This window comes from Carassius gibelio, chromosome A25, assembly GCF_023724105.1.
Source record: "Carassius gibelio isolate Cgi1373 ecotype wild population from Czech Republic chromosome A25, carGib1.2-hapl.c, whole genome shotgun sequence".
NCBI classification, from domain to species: domain Eukaryota; kingdom Metazoa; phylum Chordata; class Actinopteri; order Cypriniformes; family Cyprinidae; genus Carassius; species Carassius gibelio.
Window position 1 is genome coordinate 20,010,148 of NC_068395.1, and position 27,820 is coordinate 20,037,967.

General features: G+C 39.9%; 1 protein-coding gene across 1 annotated transcript in view; it reads left to right on the forward strand.

The window, feature by feature from the left end:
• The window catches only part of LOC127947396 (protein inscuteable homolog), a 53,873-nt gene that overhangs the window by 10,185 nt on the left and 15,868 nt on the right, over positions 1–27,820 (forward strand). The window contains exons 2-6 of the mRNA XM_052544501.1: positions 21,008–21,096; positions 24,569–24,929; positions 26,231–26,283; positions 26,393–26,516; positions 27,245–27,358. Of these exons, the coding sequence (XP_052400461.1) occupies positions 21,041–21,096; positions 24,569–24,929; positions 26,231–26,283; positions 26,393–26,516; positions 27,245–27,358 (708 nt within the window). The 5' untranslated portion in view covers positions 21,008–21,040. The remainder of the gene's footprint in view (positions 1–21,007; positions 21,097–24,568; positions 24,930–26,230; positions 26,284–26,392; positions 26,517–27,244; positions 27,359–27,820) is intronic.

The following is a 27,820-nucleotide window of genomic DNA, read 5'->3' on the forward strand; positions in this document are numbered from 1 at the left end:
AAGGTGCAGATCTTTGGGGCAAGGTTTTTCTAGCCACACACCTGCCACAAGTTTTAATGTACTGTGTGATTTCAAAACCCATTCGGGGCCAGTAAAACCGGTCTTTAATGAGCTCCAGGGTACGTTCAGTTCCAAAGTGACCTATATCATCATGCATGGCTCTTAGAACCATAGATCGATATTTGCCAGGCATTACCAACTGACACACCCTTTTGTCTAATCTCTGCACAACTCTATATAAAAGTCCATCCTTTACTTGAATCTTAGGGCTCTCCCTCTGTAGTAGAGAAACCTCAGGGTTTTTAGTTTTTAAATCTGAAATGGGTGTGCCGGTCTCCATCCCTTTCAACACCGGACCAATAGCTGGATCAGCCCTCTGAGCTTCAATCAAGTCTTTCCGACTTAACTGCTCCAACGGACCCATTTCAAGTTGGGAGGCAAAAGAAAAAACATCAGGGATTGCATCAGGAGGAGCACCCAACTGATCAATAAACCTGGTGGAAACATCAGTCTCAGTAACACCAATCTGACGACAAAGAGCCTTTACACCGGATGGTGGTATGTCCTCCCAATCCTCCTGAAATTCTAGAGCATGCCTGGATAACAGGTCAGCATCAACATTACTTTTGCCAGGCTTGTACTGAATGTTGAAGTCGTAAGCGGTTAATGCGGCTAATCACCGATGGCCGGTAGCATTGAGCTTTGCCGTTGTCAGCACATACGTGAGGGGATTATTATCCGTTCTCACCGTAAACTTGGCACCATAGAGATAATCATGAAACTTATCTACTATGGCCCATTTCAAGGCAAGAAACTCAAGCTGATGTATGGGATAATTGCGCTCAGAACGACTCAATTTCCGACTGGCAAACGCTACGGGACGGAGTCCTTCTGGATATTTTTGATTAAGCACAGCACCCAACCCATCTAGACTCGCGTCCACATGCAAAATATAGGGTTTGCTTGGGTCAGAAAAAGCTAGCACTGGAGCGCTTGTGAGGCATTGTATGATATTGGTAAAAGACTCATCACAAGCTTGATCCCAACGGCTACCAAAAGAATCGGACTCCCTGAAATAGTGATGCTTTTCGAGAGGACCAGCTTTGCCTTTCTTATTTGCTGGAGGGTAACCTTTGGTCAACTCAGTTAACGGTCTGACGATGGAGGAATAATTAGCGATAAAACGCCGATAATAACCGCAGAAACCAAGGAAGGATCGTAATAACTTGAGGTTGGTAGGTTTCTTCCAATTCAATACCGCCCTGACCTTCTCAGGGTCAGTTGAGACCCCTTCAGCTGACACAATGTGGCCTACATATTTTACCTGTGCTTGACAAAACTGGCACTTCTCAAGTGATAATTTAAGACCACTTTCCTCCAGTCTATCCAACACCTTTAAAAGGCGCTCCTCATGCTCCTCCAGTGTCTTTCCAAACACAATGAGGTCATCCAAGTACACCAGACATTGCAACAAATTCATATCTCCAACTGTGGCCTCCATAAGCCGCTGGAATGTTGCGGGGGCTCCAGTAACCCCCTGCGGCATTCGTTCAAACTGATAAAAACCAAGTGGACAAATGAATGCTGTCTTTTCTTTATCTTTTTCTGACATCGCAATTTGGTAATATCCGCTCCTCAAGTCAAGAACGGAAAACCATTTGCTTCCTGTCAGACAATCAAGGGCATCATCAATACGTGGCATAGTGTATTGATCTGGAATGGTTCTGGAGTTTAATGTGCGATAATCAATGCACATACGCACACGTCCATTTTTCTTTCTAACGATGACGATAGGGGAAGCATAAGGGCTACGGGATTCTTTGATTATTCCAGCCGCTAAAAGCTCTTGTAGATGACGGCGAACATCATCAATGTCAGCAGGCACAATACGCCTCGACCGCTCTCGGAATGGCTTAGAATCACTCAGTCTTATGTGGTGTTCGACATTCCTGGCTAGCCCCACATCCCATTCATCCAGAGAGAAAACCCTGGCTCTTTCTGACAGCTTTTTAACCAGACGTGCTTTCCAGGCTTCAGGGATAGGTGAACTTCCAAAGTTGAACAGTTGAGGGTCTACAAATGTTTGTGAGGATTTTGATGTCTGTGGTACAGTGGCTATGTCCACAGTATACATCTGGGCAAGAAGAGTACCCACTGGAATGGCAGTTTCCTTTTGAGTCTCGTTGCGCAATGGTAACACAAAGTTATTTACATCCAGACTGGAGGGAGTCATAACCAGGGAAGGCACTAGCACACCCCCAGGAAGCTTGCTATCTTCAGAAATCTCCACTATCAAAATGTTATTACCTAACGGCTGGACTTGTTTCACCTGACAAACAGCATAGCCAGTGCTATGAGGAGGAATGGCCAATGGTCCTGGACCCTGCCACTTCACAAATCCTACAGTATCCCCCTGCGCTAGGGGGCAGGATGGCAGGGGCTGTTCTCTAGTTACCAAGTCATAAGGTGAGATTCTTAAAGATCGAATAATACCCCCATTGTCTAACTCTTTACACTGAGCCAGCAACTCTCGAAGTTTGGGAGTATTGGTACCAAGAATAACTGGCACAGAATCAGGGCTCTTGGGATCCGGACACACTAATGCCAACAGCGAAATTCTCTCTTTCTCCACCCCCTCAGAAATACAGAATCCCACATCAACTGATACAAATCCCCTATAAGGGTAAGTAGAATCACTAAGACCCCATATAGCAAGGTCAGTAAGTGGTAGAATTGGAATGTGAGGAATGTGCTGCTTATACCAACTCTCAAACACGATTGTGACACGAGAGCCACTATCAAGAAGTGCTTTGCATGGCTGACTTTCAATAGTCACATTAGCAAAAGGACACGGGCCAACTAAACCTTCTGGTACAGAGTTGGGCTTACAAAAGTCTACTGCTCCTCGTCTAACAGAGCAATTATCCACAGAGGAAGAGGGTTTTCCTTCTGGTTCTCTGTCCCCTTTACTTTTACGAAGTGCACGGATCAGTTTCTGAATGACCCTGGATGAATTTTCAGGAGAGGTACACTTGGTGGCAAAGTGACCATCCTCACCACATCGGTAACAAAAGAACTCAGAGGAACTATTTGAAGGCTGAGACTTACGATTTTGACTCAAATGTCTCTTATCATCCTTCTTTCGTCCTTCTTTCAACACTGAAGTACCATGTGAAATGGTTAATACGCTGACTTGTTCTTGAAGCTGAAGCACCTGTTTCTGCAAAGCTTCAACATTACTTTCCATAACCGAACTAAAACTGTTTTTGAGAGTTCCAGTCTTTTGCTCATTTTCTGCTTCTCGCTTTTTGGTTAGTTCCCCAAACCGTTTATGCAAAACTTTTATGTCAGCTTTTAACTCTTGTATCTCAGAGGGTTTTGACTTTATTTCCCTAGCCTGAACCTGTCTAACAGCAGGATTCAACTTACGTCGAGAGGCCTCATATTCTTCTTCCTCCCTAATCTCATTTAACAACTGCAAAAAGGTAGGAGGTTTTTCTCTTCTCTCCCTTAGACGGAGGTGTACCAAAGTCAAGTCAGACTCAGAAGAACCTCGCACAAGCTGTTCAAGTCTAGCTTGGTCAGTACGTTGAGAAGATATACCTCCTCTTTGCAAAACCTTTCTGAGAGCTCTTTCTAACCTCTGTAAAAAGTCTGAAAGTTTTTCACTGGGCTGTTGATGCATAGACCTGAAGGCAAAATACAGATCCTCCCCAGACTCAGGGGTGCCAAACGCATTCTCCAGTGCTGTTAAATACTCTAGGGCATCTGCATCCCTGTTATTTAGCCTAACCGCCTGAATGATATCCAAAGCAGGACCTTTCAGGCTTTCAACAATTCTGGTGCGCTTCTCCCTGTTGGAACAGTTACACTCCTCAACCATCAAGTAGGCCTGTGCTAGCCAGTGCTCTAGACTCTCTTCCCCAGGGGGAGTAGGGACAATCCCAGAAAAGGTCCGCAAGCGCCGAAACGCATTATTGTCGCTACTAGGCCTCATTGTTTTCTCTAGTAGGTCTCCAACTGCTCTGATGATACTATCAGGGGAGCTGCCTTGCATAGGCTCACTAGAGAAAAGAGTCTTTACATCAGCCATAGTTTTGCCTTCTTCCCTCATCAACTTTTGAAGTTTGGAAGAAAATGTCTGAGGGGTACTCACTGAGTGGGTAAGTAAAATTGTTCTCCAGGGGGCTCCCCCTCCTAGCGGCATAATCTCAGAGGGAGTGTGATCCGGATCTAAAGTCTCACGGCACTCACATAGCACTAAATTACAATCCAGCTTTGAATTATATTTTTCAGCCCTGGCCCGCACCCTCCCAAAGGCTTTCACTGTCTGAACAGCATTTTCAAAATGTCTGCTACCTCAGTGCCACTCAGTACACCACTAAGGACTAAAGCGTGAGAGGGGTCTACACGTGACTCATCACACCATTCAATCAACTCAGCGATCAACAATTCTGATTGAGAATCCATACTACAAAAATTGTTCCTTTCAAGGGAAAAAAATATATATATAAAATAAAAAAGGGGGAAAAATAGACAAATCTGGCTAAAGAAAAGAAAAGGATCCCAGCGGTGCCTCCAATTTATATGTAGCACTCTCTTCACTTTACGGAGGAAGAGGGCTCTGGGTTCGTAGAATATCTCTATAAACTGATCTAATTTCAACCAGCTCTATGGATAGATTACTTCACCTGTCTCTGTGATCTGTAATTAAACAAACAAAAAGACTGAAAATTAACAAAATGGATCCTTTAATTTTCTTTAAGCCTAATGAAATGTGATCAATTTAAATAAATGTGAGGAAAACTTGCATCAGTATGAATTAAATGAAAATAAAATTACATTCTTCAAAATGTGAATTTACTTGTCTTATTTCAACTAACAATGTAACCCTGGAGATGTATTAGCTTTTAAACATAAAAGTAAAACAATTAAGCCTTCCAGAAATGTACACAAGACAGATTTCGTGGGAAAAATCTCACAACTCTAATGATTTTTCCTACAGCATTCAAATATAAAAAAAAAGGGAAAAAAATAAAAATAAAATTATAATCACTTAAACTTGTTCACACAAATATTCGACCGTGGAATTCACTCAATATTCATAGTTCTAAACACTCATTGGTACAATGTTTACCCTATAGTTCAAACACAAACATTAAGCGAGTGTTTTCTCTTAATTAAATACCATTCTCGTTCAATGTTCAGCAACGGTATTCACTGGGCCCAGACTCAATGTCAACCGAAACTGGCAAAAAAAAAAACACTGGTTGCAGGCCTGGACGGTGCTTGGGAGCGTTGTGGCATTAAACAAAATGCCCCTTCACTCGGATGAGCAAGTATAAACAATGTACTTACGAACCTGTAGCGATCCTTCAGTGTAACTCAGTCCGATTGATCCGCGAGGAGCAGAAGAGAACGGAGCAGATGAGTAGATAGATGAGAATGCTTCTCCAACGTTGTCAGCAAAACAACGAGCGTCTTAGGAACTTGACTAGATGAGGAAATCTAGCATTGTCCAAGGGCCTCAGTCTCTGGTTAATGATCCATCCTCCCGCGATGAACAAACGCAGCACACAAACTGAGAGTAACTTGACTCATTAAACGCACATAATGGTGTGCGATCTCGACAGTCCCTCGATACTTCAGTTCGTAACGGTGACGAGAGAAAAACTACACTTTAAACAAAAGCATAACTTAAAGAAACAGCGAGCAACACTCAGCGTGCACATCTCAGCAGATCTTTTTTTCTCTCTCGAACGTTCCAAAGAAAAAACTCCTACGCCCCACGTTCAACCCTTCCACCAATCACATTTTTCTCTTAGATGATAGGCATGTTACAACACAAATCAGGCTTCGAGCTGAACACAGGTGAACACATCAAGTTAGATAAACTTGCATTGAAGCCACGTTTTTGCTGTGTCCAATTCACACAAACTATATCGATTTCAGAACTTTATTTAAAGAAAAAAAACTAACAAACAAAAGTTATTAATATTGTGAGCAACAATTAATATTGTTCATTTTACCAGGGCTACATCTTTTTTTTTCAATCACTCAAAAAGACCTTATGTGATATTCAGGGATTCGACCAGCTTTTGATGTAATGATGGCAGAGATGGTATTGAGACAGGTTCTTTTTTCTGGGTTCACAGATTTGAGTTTTAATGAATAGGCTGAGTTTAGAAAAACGCTTTCACCTCTGGGTATCACTTTTAGACAGGTGAGTAACGCACACAGCAGTGAAATATCTTTGGTAAGTAACTAAGTATCACGTTGTTCAGTGCTGTAAGACCAGATACGTTTGTAATGCACATCTTTAAAGCTCTTTACACAACAACATGTCAAAATGTAGATAATACAAATGAAAATTGTAATTTAACTTTTTTTGTCTTTTAAATTTTTACTATTCACTTTTTCAAAAAGTTTAGAAGGGTTAAGATAACAGAAAAATACTGTTATAAAAACCAATTGACAGAAGAAGTCTACTAAGGGCTATAATCTACAAACATATCTGAAATATGTTATTCTGTCAGTCTGTAGAAGAAACACTTCATTTCTCTTGATAGCCACCTTGCATCTGTGCAGCATTTCTATTGACTCTAGACAGATTTCTTTTTTTGTATGAACATTTTATTGGCCTTTTTGGAGTCCTATTAAGAGGGAACCTTGTTTGCAATGAATGCATGATTTTGTTACTATTTGTTTAAAACATCTAATTCTTGCTGTTTTTCTGAGATGATAATAAGATGATATCATCATTGATTTTGAATGGCTACTATAAAATAGTCTAAAAATATTTAGGGGGGGGGGGGGTTAAAGGATTAGTTCAATCAAAATTATGCCATTAATGACTCACCCTCATGTCGTTACAAACCTGTGAGACCTCTGCTCATCTTCTGAACACAGTTTAAGACATTTTAGATTTAGTCAGAGAGCTCTCAGTCCCTCCATTGAAGCTGTGTGTACGGTCTACTGTCCATGTCCAGAAAGGTAAGAAACACATCTTCAAAGTAGTCCATGTGACATCAGAGGGTCAGTTAGAATTTGTTGAAGCATTGAAAATACATTTTGGTCCAAAAATAGCATAATAACGACTTTATTCAGCATTGTCTTCTCTTGTGTGTCTGTTGTGAGAGAGTTTAAAACAAAGCAGTTTGTGATATCTGGATTGTTAACGAATCATTCGATGTAACCGGATCTTCTTGAACCAGTTCACCAAATCGAAAGGAATCGTTTAAAACAGTTCACGTCTCCAACAAGCATTAATCCACAAATGACTTAAGCTGTTAACTTTTTTAATGTGGCTGACACTCCCTCTGAGTTAAAACAAACCAATATCCCGGAGTAATTCATTTACTCAAACAGCACACTGACTGAACTGCTGTGAAGAGAGAACTGAAGATTAACACAGAGCCGAGCCATATAACGAACGAAAGACTGACTCGTTCACGAGTCAAGAACCGTTTCTGTCGGACGCGTCCGATTCGTGAACCGAGGAGCTGATGATACTGCGCATGTGTGATTCACCGCATGGCCGCGGGAAGTGGGGGTGCTGGGGGTGCTGCAGCACCCCCTAGTGATGAGAGGGAGATTTAAAAAAAAATGAAGGCCTATTAAAATATTTTGCACAATTTATAAATTCCTTATGAATATTTTAGAAAATTATTTTGACACACGTAGGCTATTACGTATATTTTGGATTTTAATTTCATATTTTGAGGCCTAATCAACACAGGTTTGGAAGTTACGTTGTCAACGTCAGGCAGGCAGGTTTGGTCGCCGAGTAACGAGGTTTCCCGCTCGTTCCATGCAGAATACCTCCATCTTTGGCAGCAGCTGACTAGTAAATTTACATAGTTTTCTCTGATGCATACCAACACAGACATTCTGAACTCCCTGGACATTCGTCCCCTCATGAGAGACTTTATGTCCACGACCCCAGAGCGCACCTAGACATTTGGACACCTGTAACCAGGGCACCCCGCCTGCATGTAGCTCAGGTAAGAGCATGGTGCTGCCGCGCTTGTAACATTAATTTTTTTGGCAACAAGTGTGGGATCATCTTTGACTAGCCAAGCAATTGTAAGTAGTACACTATAGTTTTTTTTGTAAGGTGGTGGGGATGGAGAGTATTATTTCGTTCGTGTGTTCTTTGTGTAATGGTTGTGGAGAACTGTTAAATAAAGTTTAAATAGTCAGAGATTATTTCCTTGTGGTTTGTGTAAAAAGGTTGGAGATGGAGACAGAAAGCTTTATACTGTGCGTGTTCTTTGCGTAATGGATGTGGAGAACTGTTCAATAAACAAATTGCTTAAATATTCAGAGATTATTTCCTTGTGGTGTGCGTAAAAAGATTTTGGAGTTAATAGAGTTGCGTGTGACATAAACGTGCAGTGACTCAAGCCAGCTGACCAAATCGATTGCATTGTTTTAGCGTTATTGTGAAGTTTGATTAATATTATATTTTGTTGTAATAGTATTTGTTGTATCTAAATAAGTTGCATGTATGTATAGGATATCTGAAATTGTAATGAAAGTAATTATTTCGTTTTCTTTCTATTATTAAACGATTATTTCTGCTTCTGCTACAGATTAATAATGCATTGCGCATATCTAAGAACTGATGTCTGTGTGTTTCAGACCCTGGCTGGCTGTGCACTGAAGTGTATATGACAATAAAGTAATAAATCTCAATGTATTTATTTTTAAAATTTATTTTAAATAGGCCTATAGGCTCATAGGTTTTTGTCAAAATTTTTTTTGTCAAATTCACAGCACCCCCTGTTCAAAATTACTTCCCGCGGCCCTGATTCAGCGTGACGCAGACGGACACACAGAGAAAAATGCAGTTTTACAAATGCTAGAAACGTGGCTTTCTAAGGAAAGATTGCGATCAAGTAGCACACCTAGGTTCCTAACTGATGACGAAGAATTGACAGAGCAACCATCAAGTCTTAGACAGTGTTCTAGGTTATTACAAGTAGAGTTTTTAGGCCCTATGATTAACACCTCTGTTTTTTCTGAATTTAGCAGTAAGAATTTACTCGTCATCCAATTTTTTATATCGACTATGCAATTAAATTGTTAACCTTAACTTGGTTTGGACGTTTTTTGTATTTTCTAGTTCGTGGAACAGACACAGTCTCTATAGTGTGATATCTAGGTGAAAGAGTCTCTATGTGCTGAGAATTAACTGACCTCTGTGACGGGAGGCAGCTAGCAGACGGTCGGTTTAGCCAGTGTGTCTGCTTCCTGACCTGGGCCCCAGTTAGTCAAGTATAAACACTAAGACTATTTGCCATATTTCTAGACAGAAGAGTGGCGCCACCCCAGGAGGGATGAAGACCATCTCTTTTAAACAGGTCAGGTCTGCCCCAAAAGCTCGTCCAATTGTCTATATAACCTATGTTATTCTGTGGGCACCACTTAGACATCCAGCCATTGAGTGATGACAATCTGCTATGCATCTCATCACCACGGTAAGCAGGCAGGGGACCAGAGCATATTACAGTGTCTGACACTGTACACTTCACACTTCACAGCAGTTCAGTCAGTGTACTGTTTGAGTAAATTAATTACTCCGGGATATTGGTTTGTTTGAACTCAGAGGGAGCGTCAGCCACATTAAAAAAGTTATCAGCTGAAGTCATTTGTGGATTAAAGCTGAAGTAGGTAACTTTTGTAAATATATATTTTTTTTACATATTTGTTAAACCTGTCATTATGTCCTGACAGTGGAATATGAGACAGATAATCTGTGAAAAAAATCAAGCTCCTCTGGCTCCTCCCAGTGTCCTATTGCCATTTGCAGTTACGGACTGCTCCCGGTAAGAAACAACCAATCAGAGCTGCGGTCCGTAACTTTGTTTGTGTTCAAAATTTAGAAAAATGTATATAATAAGCGAGTACACCATGAATCCATTTTCCAAACCGTGTTTTTAGCTTGTCCTGAATCACTAGGGTGCACCTATAATAAGTGTTTATATTCAGACTATTTTAGATTGCTTCGGGGATACCACGGCGGAGTAACCCAGTACCTTTGTGATTCTTCATAGACATAAACAGAGAGAAGTAGTTCCGGCTACGATGTTCTTCCGCAAGACGCAAGCAGTTCTGTTTATTAACCGCTAGAGCGTCAAAAGTTCCCTACCGCAGCTTTAATGCTTATTTGACGCGAACCGTTTCAAACGATTCAGTTCGATTTGGTGAACTGGTTCAAGAAGATCTAGTTACATCGAATGATTCGTTCGCAAACCGGATATCATACACTACAGTGAACGTGCTCACAACAGACCCTGAAGAGAAGACAATGCAGAATAAAGTCATAGTTATGCTATTTTTGGACCAAAATGTCTTTCCGATGCTTCAACAAATTCTAACGGACCCTCTGATGTCACATGGACTACTTTGATGATGTTTTTCTTACCTTTCTGGACATGGACAGTAGACCATACACACAGCTTCAATGGAGGCACTGAGAGCTCTCGGACTAAATCTAAAATATCTTAAACTGTGTTCTGATGATAAACGGACGTCTCACTGGTTTGGAACGACATGAGGGTGAGTCATTAATTACATAATTTAGATTTTTGGGTGAACTAACCCTTTAACCAGACTGCTTTAGTATTAACAGAAATGCACAGCTTTCATCAAATATATCCTGTTTGATAATAAACAATTGACAGGAACACCTTATTTCACTTACTTTCTCTCTTTTTTTGTCTTTTCTTTTTCTTTTTTAATTGCGTAACATGTACAGCTATAGCTACATTCAAAATAATGCCCAAATCCCACTATTACATTAGTCACCACAATATCAAATCACTTGATTCCAGTGAAATTGGCCCTTATAGTGAAATGGTGAGATCATTTTCAATGGCACTTGACATGTCACTTAAGTGAATGCTAATGGTCATTGACTTGCTTGAATTATCTACGTCAATTTATATGTTAATGTTGTAGGTGGTTTTAATGACAGCTCTTGAAAAAAGGACAAGACAGAGGGAGCGTTTCAATGGAAACATTAAAACTGACAATCCAGTTTGAAGTAGAACTTTTTTGATATTTTCCTGCATACAGAATGTACAGTCACCCAGTAGTGTGAAACACAGCAAAATCTCCACAACACACACAAAAAAAGTGCAATACAACAGAAACATATCATAAGACAATGGAAACAAGCAACCACACAACAAAATTAGCAAAACACACCGGACAACGAGCCATAACACAACGAAATTGGAACAGCACAACAGAAAGTGTCCTGTGTTTGCAAACAAATTGGCCTATATTTGTGACTTTTTGAAGTGTGAGCTCCTCTTTAATAAATATGGTGCTTCGTCTTATTAAGCGCTAGTGTTGAGTGAGCCAAGGGATTAAATGTAGGGTCTAATGATCTAAATAAATCCAAATTTTGATTTCAATATATTTTTATGAACCTTTGAAGTTTCTATGGGGCAATATATTACAGTATATAAGCCCATAACACAGTGCTGTTGATAATAAGTCTTTCAAGTGTTATTTACATAAAGTGCAAATAGCAAGCCTTGTTGACATATAGGCTATTTAGAGTTATTATGCCCACAAGTGTCTGGTTGGGCCACATAAAATTGAACATGGTGTGCATTTTATAACAGTTTTAGTGGTCAAGTGAGTAAAGCACATAGAAGCAGCGGGAATGTGGATCTGGCAGAGGGAATGGAGACGGGCGAGTCCCAATCTCCTTCCACTTCAGCCAGATCCGGCGCCCATCCCTGGGTTTGGAAGTACGCTCTGCAGTTCCTTCCCCCCAGGGAGAGGGATCGACACTCTGCCTCTCTTCCTCCAAGGAGGTCGATGTGGAGTCTGTTGACGGGGATTTGCCACCAAACAGTATGAGGATGTGGTTACTCACACGGTGACCTAAACATCCTAAACATCAAATGGCCCGCCGAAAATACATCCGAACCGCAGAAAAGCAAGCCCTTTTTTCTCAGTCTGCATGAAGAGATAGCCAGATCGTGGAAATGCATGTTTTCAGCCCGCCTCTACATCCCCTCGTCTGACTACTATGGCAAAGTTGTGGGGATGGGAGAGCACGGCTATATAGCGATGCCCCGGAGATGCATCGTCTCTGAAGGCCCCGGCAGGGCAGGCTGGTGCGTGTCTGCACACCATGTCGTTGACAGGTTTCAGGAGGCACGCAAACAATTGGCGGCGTTCCATAAGTTCCTCCCTCGTCGCCCTCTTGAGACATTTGGGCGGGAGATGCCACAGCCGCATGCCAGCTCCTCATACAGGGAGGTTCAAAAGCAGAGCGTGCCTCAAGAGCTTCTTGTGCTCCTCCGCGTCTGGAACAAGAGTCCCAGCGACGCTCTCAGTCTAAGCCCAAACAAGATCTTAGGGCAGTAATTGAAGCTAAGAAGTCCTTGGGCCAAGAAGTCCTGATGCCAGAGGGTCGGACTTCAGTGGACAGCCTCTGCTGGGGTAGAGCGGCATACACCACATTGCACGGTGCCCGTCTCACCTCAGCGCCCTCTAGTTCAGTTTCGAGAGACTGATTCCCTTAGTAGATTATTTAGTAGCATAGAAACTACTGACAAATGTATCTCAATGGGTCCTGCATACAGTAGAAAAAGGCTACCGTATTCAGTTCAGCTCTCCACCATCGATATTCAATGGAGTTACTCTGATGTTTGTCGGCCCAGAGAATGCTCTGGTTATGGAACAAGAAGTGAAAACCCTATTAGGGAAGGAGGCCATCGAGGTGGTCCCTCCTCAAGACAGGGAGTCCGGGTTCTACAGCTGGTATTTCATAGTTCCAAAGAAGGAGGGGGGTTGCGTCCGATCATAGATAATCCCTCAGTCATGAAACTGAAGTTCAAAATGCTCACAATCAGGCATGTTGTAGCTCAAGTAAGATCCGAGGACTGGTTTGTCACAATAGATCTCAAAGATGCATACTTCCATATATCCATGCTTCCAAGTTTTTGAGGTTCGCTTTCGGGGGCAAAGCTTACCAATATCGTGTACTTCCCTTTGGCCTTGCACTCTTACCCCACACCTTCACGAAGTGTGTAGATGCGGCCCTGGTTCCTCTACACATGCAGGGCATCTGCATTCTCAATTATATACATGATTGGTTGATTTTAGCTCAACCATAGCAGGTGGCGGTTCGACACCGAGATGTCGTTCCCGCACATATGGGGGAGCTGGGTTTGAGACTGAATGCCAAGAAGAGTGTACTTTCTCTAGTGCAGAGAACCACCTATATAGACTAGTATGGGATTCGACTGCGATGCAGGCATGTCTGTCCCCTGCTCTTATCGAGGTGATCCTCATCTCAGTCAAGAGAGTCAAAGAAGGCCAGTCACTCACTGTCAAACAATTTCAGAGATTGTTGGGTCTGACGGCAGCTGCGTCCAACATGATACCTCTTGGTCTGCTGTAAATGAGACCCCTACAGTGGTGGCTCAGGACTAAGGGATTTTCCCAGAGGGGCAATCCACTTCAAACTATCAAGGTCATGTGGCGATGTCTCTGTACCTTGGACATGTGGGAGCTCCTTGTCACCGTTTAATACTAGCAACGGATGCATCCCTCAATGGCTGGGGTGCGGTCATGAGTGGCCACCCTGCCCGTGGTCTGTGGAGCGGTCGCATCTGACACGGCATATCAATTGTCTAGAGATGCTAGCAGTTTATCGTGCACTAAAGCATTTCCTCCCAGACCTGAGAAGTCACCATGTGTTGGTGTGCACCGACAACACATCGGTGGTCTCTTATATCAACCACCAGGGAGGTCTGCGTTCACCAGATCCTTGTGTGGTCCCAGGGCAAACTCCTCTCACTCAGAGCAGTGTACATTCCTGGGAAAATAAATATGGGATCAGACATACTGTCGAGGCAGGGGCAGAGGCCCGGGGAATGGAAAGTTCATCCCGAGGTGGTGAAGCAGATATGGAGAATCTTTGGCAAAGCTCAAGTAGATCTCCTTGCGACTCAAGAGACATCACAAAGTCCCCTTTGGTTTGCTATAGTTCATCCAGCTCCTCTGGGACTGGACAGTATGGTACAGACCTGGTCGAGGCTTCGTCTGTACACCCCCCCCCCCCATTGCTCTGGTCCCGGGAGTTCTGGCGAGAGTCCGTCTGTTGCTAGTAGCCCCGTACTGGCCGGGCCGAGTAGGGTTCGCAGATCTGTTATTGCTCCTCGACGGCTCTCCATGGGAGATACCGATCAGGACAGACCTACTCTCATAGGTGCAGGGCACGATAATTCACCCTAAACTGTACTTACCATTATTGTTTGATGAACTCGTGAAAAACGGCAGGAGAGAAAATAAATGAGAGAAAATAAACGAGACAAAAGAAAAAAAGAAAATGATAATAGACATGAATAGAAATGCTGATATGTGAATTTCAAGCTAACCTAGCTAGCTGTAGGTGCGCTGCACTCACGATTTAAAATTTTAAATCAAATGGTCAGTTAGACAAATTAGATTGACAGACAATATTGAATATATGGTGGGAATTAAGCTAATCTATGTCTAATGGTTACTAGTAATCTACAGACAGGTGAGTTTTAATCAAGGTTGGCGCAAAACTCCGCAGGACTGTAGCTCTTCAGGACCGATGTTGGTCATCCCTGCTCTTTAATACTGAGAGTGTGAAACTGATTTTCACACTCTTTTAATGGTCTACAAGAATTGTAAATAATTTTAATGATCATAGGCATTTATAAGCATTTGCTTATAAGCATTTGTAAAATGATTATAAAAAAAACTACAGTATATTGACAGTGCATTACATTTTAATTGATAATATGCATTTCCCCACCTTATTACCCCTAACTAATAGGATCTGACGGGAAAAAAAAATCATGTTTAAAAGATTTCTTATCCCATTTTTTATCACCCAGTGGACAACCTTAATATTACAGCCTTTGCCTGCAGCCATATCACCCTGGAGCCCAAGACTGGTTGTCCACTGAAGCTAAGCAGGGCTGAGTCTGGTCAGTAGCTGGATGGGAGACCTCCTGAGAAAACTAGGTTGCTGCTGGAAGAGGTGTAAGTGATGCCAGCAGGGGGCGCTCACCCTGTGGTCTGTGTGGGTCCTAGCGTCCCAGTGTAGAGACGGGGTCACTATACTGTCAACAAGCACCGTAATTCGGATAAGACATTAAACTGAGGTCCTGAGTCTCTGTTGTCATAAAAAATCCCAAATCCTAAATTTGCCCATTGGCTTCTGACCATCATGGCCTCCTAACAATCCCCATATCTGCTGATTGGCTTCATCACTCTGTCTCCTCTCCACCAGTAAGTTGGTGTGTGGTGGGCATTCTAGTGCAATATGGCTGCTGTCACATCATCCAGGTGGATGCTGCACACTGGTGGTGGATGAGGAGATACCCCCTGACAATGTAAAGCACTTTGAGTGCCTAGAAAAGCCCTATATAAATGTAAGGAATTATTATTATTATTATTATTTATATGTAAGTTAAAATTTTTGATATTTTACAATTTGCTGTTATGCCCCACATCATCAAAATTCATAAAACTAAACATGTTTCTTCAGAATTACTTGTTCTTTTCAAAAATCTGCATACAAATCAAAATAGCTGACTTCCAGTTCATTGTAACTAATGACTGTAAATAAGAAAGCAACTGGCTTTATGAGAACAAAACATGTACAGAGTTTGGTGATTGTGGGTACAGTTTTACATTGGACATGTTTTGGCATATACGTTGAAGTTTGAACCAATTTGGTGCACACCAATTATCATCTAAGTTGTCCTGATAGTCCATTGCAGTCTGATTTGTTGACTAACCTAAACCAGACAGTTATAGAAGAGCACAGAACAGGGTCAATAACAGCTGAGTGAAAAAACTGTGTCTGTTTCTGTGGCAGATTGAACTTGAACCTCTGCTGGGCCTTTTCACAATGAGTCATTGTGAGTGTCCCACTTCAGGTCCTGAGTAGGTAGATCCCAGGAACTTGAATGACTCTGCAACAGTGCTGTTGTGAATGGTGAGTTGGTATAGAGCACATGTAAGCATCAAACAGGACAGAAATTGTGTTTAAGCTTACACATCTGTGTTTGTGTACTTCAGTGTCATTGTATACTTGACTTAGCAAGATTTGCGTATAAACAGCTTAAGGTTTTTGTGGAGTTCTTAGAAACTTAAAGCTTTATGAATGAATGAATGAATGAATGAATGAACGGTAAGGTGGTCTTCTGTGAAAGTTGTTAAATGATAAACTTTGCGACTTGTGTATTGTGGATAAAAACAGTGCTTTCCTCTCAAAGGTTAAACACAGTAAGTAAACTTTCTATCAAAATTATGTGTCAAAATTAAAGGGACACTGAGTAGGAATTACTCCCATCTAGTGGTGAAATTGTATTTTGCATTCAAACTAATTTTGCTCTCCAGCGCCTCGCTTTTTCAAATGCGCGTTGCATCTACGGTAGGCGATATGTACCAAAAAGCTTTGACGGGATGTATTCTAATAGCACTTCGTCGAGTTTTCCTTCAGGTGAACAGGTGTGTTATTTCAAACAAACTGCAACATGACAACTAACAAACGAATGTTACAGTATGAATTACTGACTGTGGAAAACATGAAATATTGTAATTAGTAGTTATGTCTAATTTATTCGTTATATTTTCTGAATTATATGCATTGTTAGATATAAAAAAAAATTATAATATAGACTGTAACACTGACTTACCTGTCGAGAAGAAAACTGGCCACTTCAGCGTCTCTTTTGAAATCTTTATCAAGCATTAGCTCTTTCCACCTAGAAAAAGCTTCCCCAACATTAACTCTTGTTTTCTGTAATCTACGGTCATGTTTCCTTTTACGTTCTATTTTTGACTGTTTTGGCGACGATGTTTTCTTCTCTATTTTCTTCATAATAAGAATGCAATCCAGACTTTTAAACTTGCCGGTGCAGTTTCAAGCGCCTCTCACTGCTCTGCACCTGCGTTTCTGGCTCTGACCGAAAACGCGCTGTGGAAACGCGTTGGCTTAGTACTTTTTGTCCCTCTCTACTATTATAGTTTTGCAAGATGGCGGAACTACATGGAAGCCTCCGTCGACCTACCCGTCCCATGTATATAAAGATAATAAATTCTTCATTTACAAGGATTAGTTTAAACATTGGCATAGGTATTTGTACACCATTGAGGGCATATTTATGAATAAAAATATTGATTTTAGATAATAAAATACCTAAAAAGTTACTTATTGTCCCTTTAATTCAAGCTTTGTAGCCATTCCTGTCAGCTTCAGTGTATAACTTAAACTATAACTCAGAATGGATTTGTCTGAAAGAAGACATTCATCTATGCCTAGGATGCCTTAGGGGTGAGTAAAACGCAGCCCACTTTTTATTTTTGGGTGAACTAACCCTTTAATTTCTTTTAACTTTTAAAGTGTAGGTCAATGGTAAAAAAAATCAGGACAGGTTTTTGATGACAGAGCTTTTTCAAAACTGTTATGCAGTGATATTATAATATTGGTTACTGCTCTTATCATAATTCTGCTCCTTATTATTTTTTTTTTATACCTTTTATTTATCAATTTATTTGTTGGGGGGAGGGGGGCAGAAATGTATTTTTACTGGTTTTGTCCTGAGGCAACATCATTCATACTCTAAAATCATAGATACCTGCTTTCAGCATTGATAAGTAAACTTCAAACCATTCTGATGCAGGTTTCAATTGAATAAATCAGAAGAGAGTACAGGCTTCCATGGTTAGCAGGTTGTGTAAATTGAATAATGTAAATTGGATACATCAATAAATAACATGGAATGAGCACTTAAGCTTACTGAGTCACTGGATGGCATTCTGCCAGTAAATCAAAAGATAAGACCTATTCTTTTGGCATAGTAATAAAATTACTATGGAGGAAAGGACAGGACAAGAATAGAACCACTTCAATTTAGATCAGTGGTGGGAGATGAACCTGGACAGAGTCTTTCAACCACCCTAACATCACTGAGTGACACTGTGGGAAACATATCACTCTTTTACCAAAAGACAGGAAATGGAAACACAACAGTGTTAATAAACATAATTTACCAGACTTTGGGAGAATATCACAATCACATAACTTACCCATACATGGAGTTTCAGAAGACTAGAAACACTGTGTCTCATGAAACGCTATAGATTGTCGAAGTCTGATGCTCTGCTGCCTCTCGGTGACCACATGCCTGCCATCAGCCCCAGTACAGACGTGCATCAGGTGTCAAGGCTTCCATGATTATCCTTGGGGCTTCGGCTGATTAGAGGAATGGGGGGCATTGACCTGTATGGGGTTAGAATTATTTCATATTCACAAATAAATGAAAGGAGATCCACAAACAGATTCACAAATAAATGAATTCTCAGATAAACAGAAAAATGTAAAGGACTTTACAAAAATAAAGTCCCACATTAATAAAATGAGATCTACAAGATAATAATAATAAAAAAAAAATAAGTAAAAAATGTTTGTGTCAAAAACACAACAAATTAACATTTCTATTAATTTATTGATTGCTTCCTGTGCATTTGTAGATCACAGCACATATTTTTTATGACATTTCTAGCTGCTAAACAAATAGCTGGACTCCAACCACCATTTACTCAAGCCAATCAGATAACAGCTACATTGACTGATCATTCGCAGCCATTCTAGCTTTAACCAAAAACATTTTGCTTTGCAATTAGGGCATAATACTACAAACTTGCATGTTATCAAGGCTATATAATGTTTCCTGCTGTCTCATGTAATGTTAAATATGGCACTGGGTGTAATGGTATGGCAACTCTGAAAGAGAAAGTGTAATATAAATGTTTCCCTGCTATAGTTATTGGTACTGATGTCAGCACCACAGTGTGATTTTTGGATCACCCATCTCTTAAGTAGTACATTAAATGACCACTTCCCCATTTCTTAGTCTTAGGTCAAGGACATTTACAAAGGAGGCATGAGATTAGTCCTAGCAGGGGCTGTTCAATCACTGGAATTAATATAAGTGGAGGGAGTTGGTCAACTGATTTATATGAAAGGTTGATGAGATAATGTTAACTTTTAGAGCCTCTTACTGTATTAGAGACACAAAGACAACACAAGTGTGATGAAATAATTTATATTAATAAAAAGGTAAACAAGAGTAATCAACAACTACTAAATATATACCAAGAATGTTGTTTTTCTGAGACTAATAAGTAAACAAATCAAACAAATACATGGAAGATATTTGTTGATGAATTAAATCAACTATATAACATCTAAAATAAATTAGCAAATCATATCATATTTGGGGTCAGCTGTGGGCTAATGGTTAAAGAGTTGGACATGTAACTGGTTCAGTCTTGGTGCTGGCAGATGTTGAACTGTAGGTGGGAGGGAGTGAATGAACAGCGCTCTCTTCCACTCTCAAATCTCATGGCTGAAGTGCCCTTGAGCAAGGCACTGAACACTGAACTGTGTTCACTACTTCACTACTACTTTCACTTTCATATACTGATAATATAAAACAATGGCAGGGTCTTTGAAAGAGGTTTGGATAAGTAATATTTATATTCACTACGGGTTGTGCTGGGTAACAATGCAGTGGGGAAATGAGCAGGATTCCTTTTCAAGAGGCTTGAACACAAAGTGCTGTGAGATGCTGATCTTCTAGAGCGCCAAAGGGTCCTTAAATCTGGAACAGGCAGATGAGACCCTAACTAGGTGCAGAAGGTCCTTAATCTGGAACATGCCAATGAAAGTACCTTGAAGTTGAAGGTTTGCTCTATGGATCTTAAACTTGCTGCAAATGTCTTCAGCCTTTCTGGGCAAGACACTCAGAACTTGGTCAATTAACTTTTGTCTCTGTGAGATGGAACCTCAGTATGTGCTGCATCTGTTGTTGTCCCGCTGGACAAAAACTATGGACACTTCTGGTATCAGTCATGGTGTAGCCCACCCCTATATCCCTCCTGTGGATTTTATTTGCATAGTCCAAACACACAGTTAGAAAAGCATCACTTACTGATGCATCATTCACTTACAAAACCACTACCAGAATACCTTTGGCAATGCTCTGAATGCATAAAGTCTAAATATGATCATACTGTCATGCATTCATTCATTTGTTCATTAACAGGTGAATTTGTGTCAAATGTTTCACTATACTGTACATTGCTGTCACCTTAAATGCTTATTTCTCTGAATAAGTATGAAATAGATTTGTTGTAGATTACATCAGTTTTAAGGTCGGAAAAGGTAGTGATGAATGAAATTGGATGATCCTTGTGATCTGTCTTTGTTTCACCCCACTGCTGCTGCATTCAGAGGTCCTATGGAAAACCTGGCCTAGTCTCTTAATGGGTAAAGGGCAGAAACTGCATGAGTCAATGAGGTGCCCTGTCCTTCCCGGGCTGGGTACCAGAGGTCCAATCAAAATGCAGCAAACCTTTGCTCATCTTTATTGCTCTGTTGCAGGATAGTATGTGTTTTTTCAGGACACGTGTGAGAGATACATTTACTGCTGTTATACCATATAAATATTGATTTAAATTAGCTGGAAAGCCAATTTGTGATCATGCTGAATAATAACGTATATGGTCTATTTTTTATATTGTTTTTCTTCAAAAGAATTTGGTATTTTGCTATTTCCTACTTATTCTATTTATATTATACTGTATGTCTTGTCACTGTCATTCTTTTTGTGCTGTAGAAGCTTTTGTCACCATAACAAAAATTCAGATTCTTACTGTATTTTGCATGACTATATTTTAGATCCCTTCACTCTGCCCAGTAGCTAAACATAACTACTGTAGATCAGCCAGTCACTCAGAAACAACCCAGTTTAGGTACTTTCTGATCCAAGCTTGATCAAATCCAATAATTGATTCCTCTTCAGGCAGACAGGCTTATAATAAATACTATATACTAGTAGTAGTACATAGTGGTCATTTTAACTGCTGCAAAACCTGGTGAAATCTAGTGTTTTTATAGTTTTATTGTTAATATTGTGTTTTGTAGGTGTTATGTTGAAGTAAGGAGTACGCAGTCAGAATGGCGACCCCACAGAGTTCCAGACAGAGCAGCTATTCCTCCATCTCTGGAAAGATGTAAGTGGACTTTCATCCCTCATTATCTCTATAAAATTAAGACATTAAAAATAAGCAAAAGAAGTATACAGTCCTTGGTGGCTGTTATTTTATCCACTTTTATTAACATAAAAGCAGGTACAGCTGCTTTTGTTATTTGAATGTGGTTGTAACCTAAATAGTTTGATATCCTTTTGGTAATTTAACTATAACGTCTAATGAAATAGATCCTGCACATTCACAGAAAATATCTGATTTACAAAAAATAATGTGGATATGAAGAGGAAGTAGAACACAAGCAGACAGAATTCCCATTGTAATGTGCAGTAATAGATTCTGATATGTGTTGTTGAGAGTGAGACGGGCTCAGATTGCAGGTCAGAGTCAGAGATGACATATGTTTGTTTGTCTCTGACAGTAATCACACCAAAGTTTCTCAGAAACACATGCCCAACAGAAACATCTGTGACCTCAAATCTTTCTGCTTTTTTTCTTTGTTAACGTGGTCTGCCTCCTCAAACTATTTCAGTTATATGTATATGTGTTCTGAAATGGATGAAAATATATGCATACGTTGGCTACATATGACATTTTTCTAAATTAAAGGAAAAAATACTGATATTTACAATACATGTGCTAACAATGAATTATTTTATCATTTTATTTTTACTGGGGGGATATGTTAAGAACAATAAGAATAAAACAAACAAAAGCATTTCCTTTATTCAAAATGTGTAAATATAAACATGTGCTCATATGACTGAAGAGAGCAGCCTGAACTGAAGCCCGTGTGATTCATGACTCATCGCTCCATCAGACAGCAGGTGGAGGTTTAGCAGGAAGTGAGTCTGATGCTCATTCATGTTCACGGTGGGGCTGAATCATAGTGAGTTGAGCTTGCCTTCCACCCCTGATGAACAATTAGCATTGCACACGCCAGCAGTTTGGACAGGTGCTTTTCTGTGCTCCACTGGACTTTCCATCTGTTTACACACACACACACATGATATTTACCTTTGATATAACAGTATGCGTAAGATATGATGTCATCACAGTGCTTCAACTCGTTCATCTGTGATGTCACTTAAAAACAGGCCAAAAAACTCAGAATATGATTGTCTCAATATGTTAATGACAAACAGGAAACACTGTGAGTCAGAATAACTTCAGGACACGCATGAATAATACAGGAGCTTTGACTGACAGCTCATCCAAAAGCATCTTCCGTTTGACCAACAAGTGAAGAAACTGACATGAAGATTCAGACTTTTCTCCATATGCATCATCTCTGAGTAGAAAATTCCATTTTTATTCTGAAAGATGATCCATTTCAAATGGTGAACACAGACATAATGTCTGACAAGAGCAGATGAATTATTGATGTCTGTTGGGAAGAAATGCATGCTTTAATCGGCCAGGATGTGGAGGATGTAGGTGTATTGTGACATAATGTTCTTTTTTTATTCAAGCGTAAGAGAAAATATAGTGAAATTTTCAATTCAATATATTTGTAGTGCGTTTTTTCCCAATGCAAATCTTAGAGTGAAAAAGTATAGTGTCTTACGCCTGTAGGAGGATGCTGAAGGTGACGTGGCATATGAAGAAGCAGTCACACTTTATTTTACGGTCCACTTCTCACTATTAACTATCACTTTTGCCTCAATAAACTCCTAATTACTGCTTATTAATAGTAGGGTAATTGTTAAGTTTAGGTTTTGAGAAGGATTAAAATTTTATAATATGTAGAATATGCACTTTATAAGTACTAATAAACAGCTAATATGATTGTAATATGCATGCTAATAAGCAACTAGTTAATACTGAAAACTGTGTTAACTAATAAGTAGTGGCTTTAAAAATACCCTATATATATATATATATATATATATATATATATATATATATATATATATATATATATATATATAATATATTTATTTTCATTTTTTTGGTTGGTTGGTTGGTTGATTGTTGGTCTGATTATCTAGAGGCATCATGACTGCCAATGTGTCTTCCACTCTCTCAGTTGTGTTTACTCTGTAAATGACTCCTAGCGGAGTGCAGTGTATGATTCTGACCTCACTGTACACGCGAATAAAAGCACAGCACTTTCTGACCCATCAATAGGAAGAAAAGTAAATATTTGTGCTGGAAAACAGCTTTTCCTCCACATTCATTCTAATAAACCCATTATCATGATGATCCATTCACAAGAGGCCTTTTTCTCACAGAAATTGTTTGTGCTGGTTGATACTTTGTTCAAAATGGCCAGCTGTAACACACTGTAATAATGTAAAAGTATTTTTTAAACATATTAATGTTGTGTATATAATTAGACATTTTAAAGATATTCCTCTTTATAACTTTCCAATTGTGTAGCATGAAAATAAATAAAAATAAAAGTATAGAAAAGTATAGTGTAAATGCACACTTTGTTTGTCAGTGTTGGATTTCGCACACAGTGCCATTAAAATCTGTGGCTTGTGGCACTGACATTTGTTTCCTGTTCCACTTGTACACTGTGTGACACTCATTAGATCACACTGCATTGCCCAAGAGTAGGTGGAGAATTACTGTGTTTTTGTGTTATTTTATACTGAGGAACATTATTGTTAAATGTGCAACAGAACCAACTCTATTGTTAATCAGACCTAAATTGTAAACAACAACAACAACAACAACAACAAATGTGCTTGTTTTTAATGGCAGTATCTGTTGTGCCATTATCTGCAATATTTATGTTTTACTTTGTTTTAACATTAATCTAATTGTTTAAATACAATTTTCTTATTTGCAAATCATTTAAGTTCTAGTAGTGTTCTTCCCCAAATGCTTAAAAAAACCCAATTTTTTTTTCTTTTCCATTTTGTTATATTTTATATTGGTAAATGTATAAAACTCTTTTCTGCAATCACATCAGTCCTGACCTCTGAACTGACCTCAGGTTTATAATGAAGTAGATCCAGGTGCATAGCAACCATTATAACTGAAGGGTTTGTGTGTATCCCCACACTTTATCATTCTCTGTTACCCTTCTCTCTCCTTACTTTAATCAGTTAATATACCTATAGTTATATCCACATGCAAGTACAATAAAAATAATATAAATGTAATTTGACTCTGGGATTTAGAATATCCTTGTTTATCAAAATCAACAAGTTATTTAGCACATGAGTGTGTTTTGTGGAGCTCCTCATATGTTCGCTCAGAAAGGCTTCACCAATAGCTAACTGGAAAAAATGTGCCTCTACCAAAATTTTAGCAAAACTCCATACCCATGCAAAAACATGCACTACAATACAGTTATCCTCTGTTTCTAGTTTAATGAACACTAGTGCAAGGGTGTAGCCATCTTTTCAGATGCCATCTTTTTGTGCTATCTCTGCAAATCTGAGCAAAGTTCGAGACCTCAGCTGTAAGGCTTGAATCATTTACAAGCTCATGGATGAACAGAAATGTACATGATCTGACAATGTTTTGCGTGTCTGTGCAGCAGGATGCATGCTATACAGGTGGACTCGGTACAGCGCTGGATGGAAGACCTACGGCACATGACGGAGGTGGAGTGCATGTGTGTTCTGCAGTCTAAACCCATCGGCGTGGATGAAGATGCTCCAGGTGAGCTCATCGTATCTGGGGCGGGGGCCATTGGTCAGCACGTCACTCGTGATAACTTGCAGACACTGCTGAAGAGGGCACTGGTGGTCAGCACAGAGCTGGGGAAGATGTTCCAGCGGCTGGAGAAAGGCCGCTGGCAGCGGGTCCACAGCACAGCTGTCAGGGTCAACTGTCATGTGCGCTCGCTCATCCAAGAGTACAGCACGGCCAGAAACGCCCCACCAGAAATGCAGAAGGTATGATAAAACACATTCAGAAATAAGCAACAGATGTGTCTTCAGCATGTGCAATTACATTTAAAACGTTTTTCAAACATTTTATTGATGATATAATTGGTTACACTGGAGTATTCAACTCAGTCTCATGACAAATACGTTCCTTTGGGTATGTTTCTGCAACACTGGTTTTACGCACCTTGCTGAATGTTCCCCAGCAGATTTTAAAGAGAAAAGTCCACTGAGTACTAAAACACGGTTTCAACATGTGAACCCTGGCACGTTTTTATTTTGTTTTTATCCCTTGTCCAGTATTATATGTCAACTCTATGTTACATGTGTGTCTCTTGGCTACCCTGTGTGTTCCCTGTGTTGGAATATGAAAAAACAAAAAAAACTCCCCGTCTCCTCGGTCCAGCACAGTAGGTGATTGTGACAGATAAGCAACAGATTATCTTGACCTGAAAAAGAGAAGGATGACAGGCTGTGGCGTTTGCAGCAGGGTGACCGGAGATTGGAGTGATATGTGGAGGAGTTCCTCAAGCTTGCTAACCAGATGAGATGGTGTGACGCTGCTCCAGGTGTGTGTTTCCAGCCGGGGCTTGACAAGAAGACTATCCGCTGTGATCTTCCCTTGATCGAGCTGGTTAATATTGTCCTTTATTTAAACAGTTCCGATTTTGAAGTAGAAGAAATAAAGGAAAATTCAAAGTCTCTTTGTCCAGGCCCCTCTGGAGCTTGACGCATCTCCGCAGCTCACCCCTTGCCAGGAACTCCCACATAACACCCCAACATCTCCGATCACCTGCCCAACCCCAGGAATCCCCGAATCCTCTAAAACTCCTCCCTTGACCTCAGCCCAGAATCAGCGGCCATTTCAAAGTCAGGCCCGCAAGCCACTCCGAAGTCATGCCCACCGGCTGGTTCACTCCCAAGCTCTCAGCTGACAGCAGCCCGATCCTTAACCCCAAATCAAGGGTGGAATCTCAGTAGGAAGCGACTGTTGGCTTGAGCCCCTGAGTCTGCTCCAGAAAGGGCTCCTGTTCCGACATCCAGCCAATGATGGCTCCAGTTCCCACATCCTGAAGCTATTTTATTTTTGGGTGTATAGGGAGTTGTTGCTCTTTGCTGGTTTGATTGTTTTTTTCTGTTTCCCTCATTTGTAAGTTGTTTTGTGTAAAAGCATCTACTAAATGGTGTGAATGTAACATTCTTCTCAAAAATCTAAGTTGTGTAGTTTATATTCACACTGTGCAAAACGTTTTACTCAATATTTTAAAGTACTGCATTTTGTTTTCCTTTTTGCTCGTCTCTCATGACAGTATGAGAAATCATTGCTGGATAAGTGCATGGAGCTGAATGTCATTACTGAGAGGTAAAGAACTCAACACACCATCTCACAGCCTCTTGCACCTATTTTCATTATCTTGAAATTCTCATAGTGAAGATCAGATCGTGTATAACTGACAGTGTTTACCCCCCAGGTGTCTTCATACTGAGGATGAATACTTCCTCAAATCTATGAAGGAGGCCATTCACGAGATCCTTACTGATGTCAGTGACTCCTTTAGCCATATGATTGACATGGCTCTGGCCAATGAGATACAGGTGAGTGTAGGCTGATACTACATAAAGCTAAGATGTTGCTCAAATGGATCTTCATATAGGTCTATAAACAGGTCTTCACTGATCATTAGATTGAAATTCTTCAGCTAGTATTCATGAACTATTCCTAAAAAAATAACAAGTGATTTTGACGTTCATCTTAAAACTGCATTTATAATGTTTACCAGACAGCCTGATTTTACTCACTGCCACAATGTGAAATTACTTGCTGTGAACTGGTCCGATGACAACAAAGATTTTACAACCACAACAAAGTCTGTGTTCAATATTATTTTGTTAAGTATCTTAAAGGCAAAATAATAATCTTCTCACTATAAACTTAACTCAAAGTAATATGATAAAAATGTTTTAATGTGATACTAAATAAATATGGTTGACAGTTATTTTATTGTTTATTCGCACTGATGTCTTGAAATATAAAAACCTTGATGTCATTGTCATTATTATTAGTAGTAGCAAAAAAAAAAGCCATTTTATTGTTTTGAAGTCTATTTGGTTGTACATCATTTTTTAATGTTTATAGATAAAGATGTCTGAATCTACATTTTACTGAAGGCAGTTGGAACATATCATATGAGTTTGCATTAAAATTATATTGAAACATTAAGTTAAATTTTATTAGTATTATTTAATTTAAAGATTAAAATGTCTACAGAAATAAAACCTGAAACCCTAAACCATTAGTTACATTTAATTTTCTTTTTTCACAGATTTTGATTCGTCAGATTGAGGATTCTGATAATGTTTTTGCCATCAGTACTGCCATCAGTAACTTGCTGTCTTTAACTCAGGATGGGCCGCAGCTCTGCAGCATCATTGCTAAGGTAGGAGAACACACATACACACACACACACACACATGTTTGTTTTTGTGTAAAGTGTGTTCATCCAATAGGTGTAATGGTTTTTATAATGTACAAACTGTATATTCTATGGCCCTACAAAAACCCTACCCCTAACCCTAACCCTCACAGGAACATTTCTGCATTTTTACTTTCTCAAAAAAAAAAAAAAAAACTCATTCTGTATGATTTATAAGCGTTTTGAAAAATGGGGACATGGGTTATGTCCTCATAAGTCACTCTCTCCTTGTAATACCTGTGTCATACCCATGTCATTATACAGTTGTGTTGTTCAGTAGAGTTGTGTCCTGATATGTCTCAAAAAGATACTGTGGTGACGTATATGACACATCGGGCTGTTAACATTATAACTGTAGGTGGAATTTTGATGTGACGTATTTGTCACATTAAGAAAAATGCATGAGCTGCTCAATTCATTTAGCAG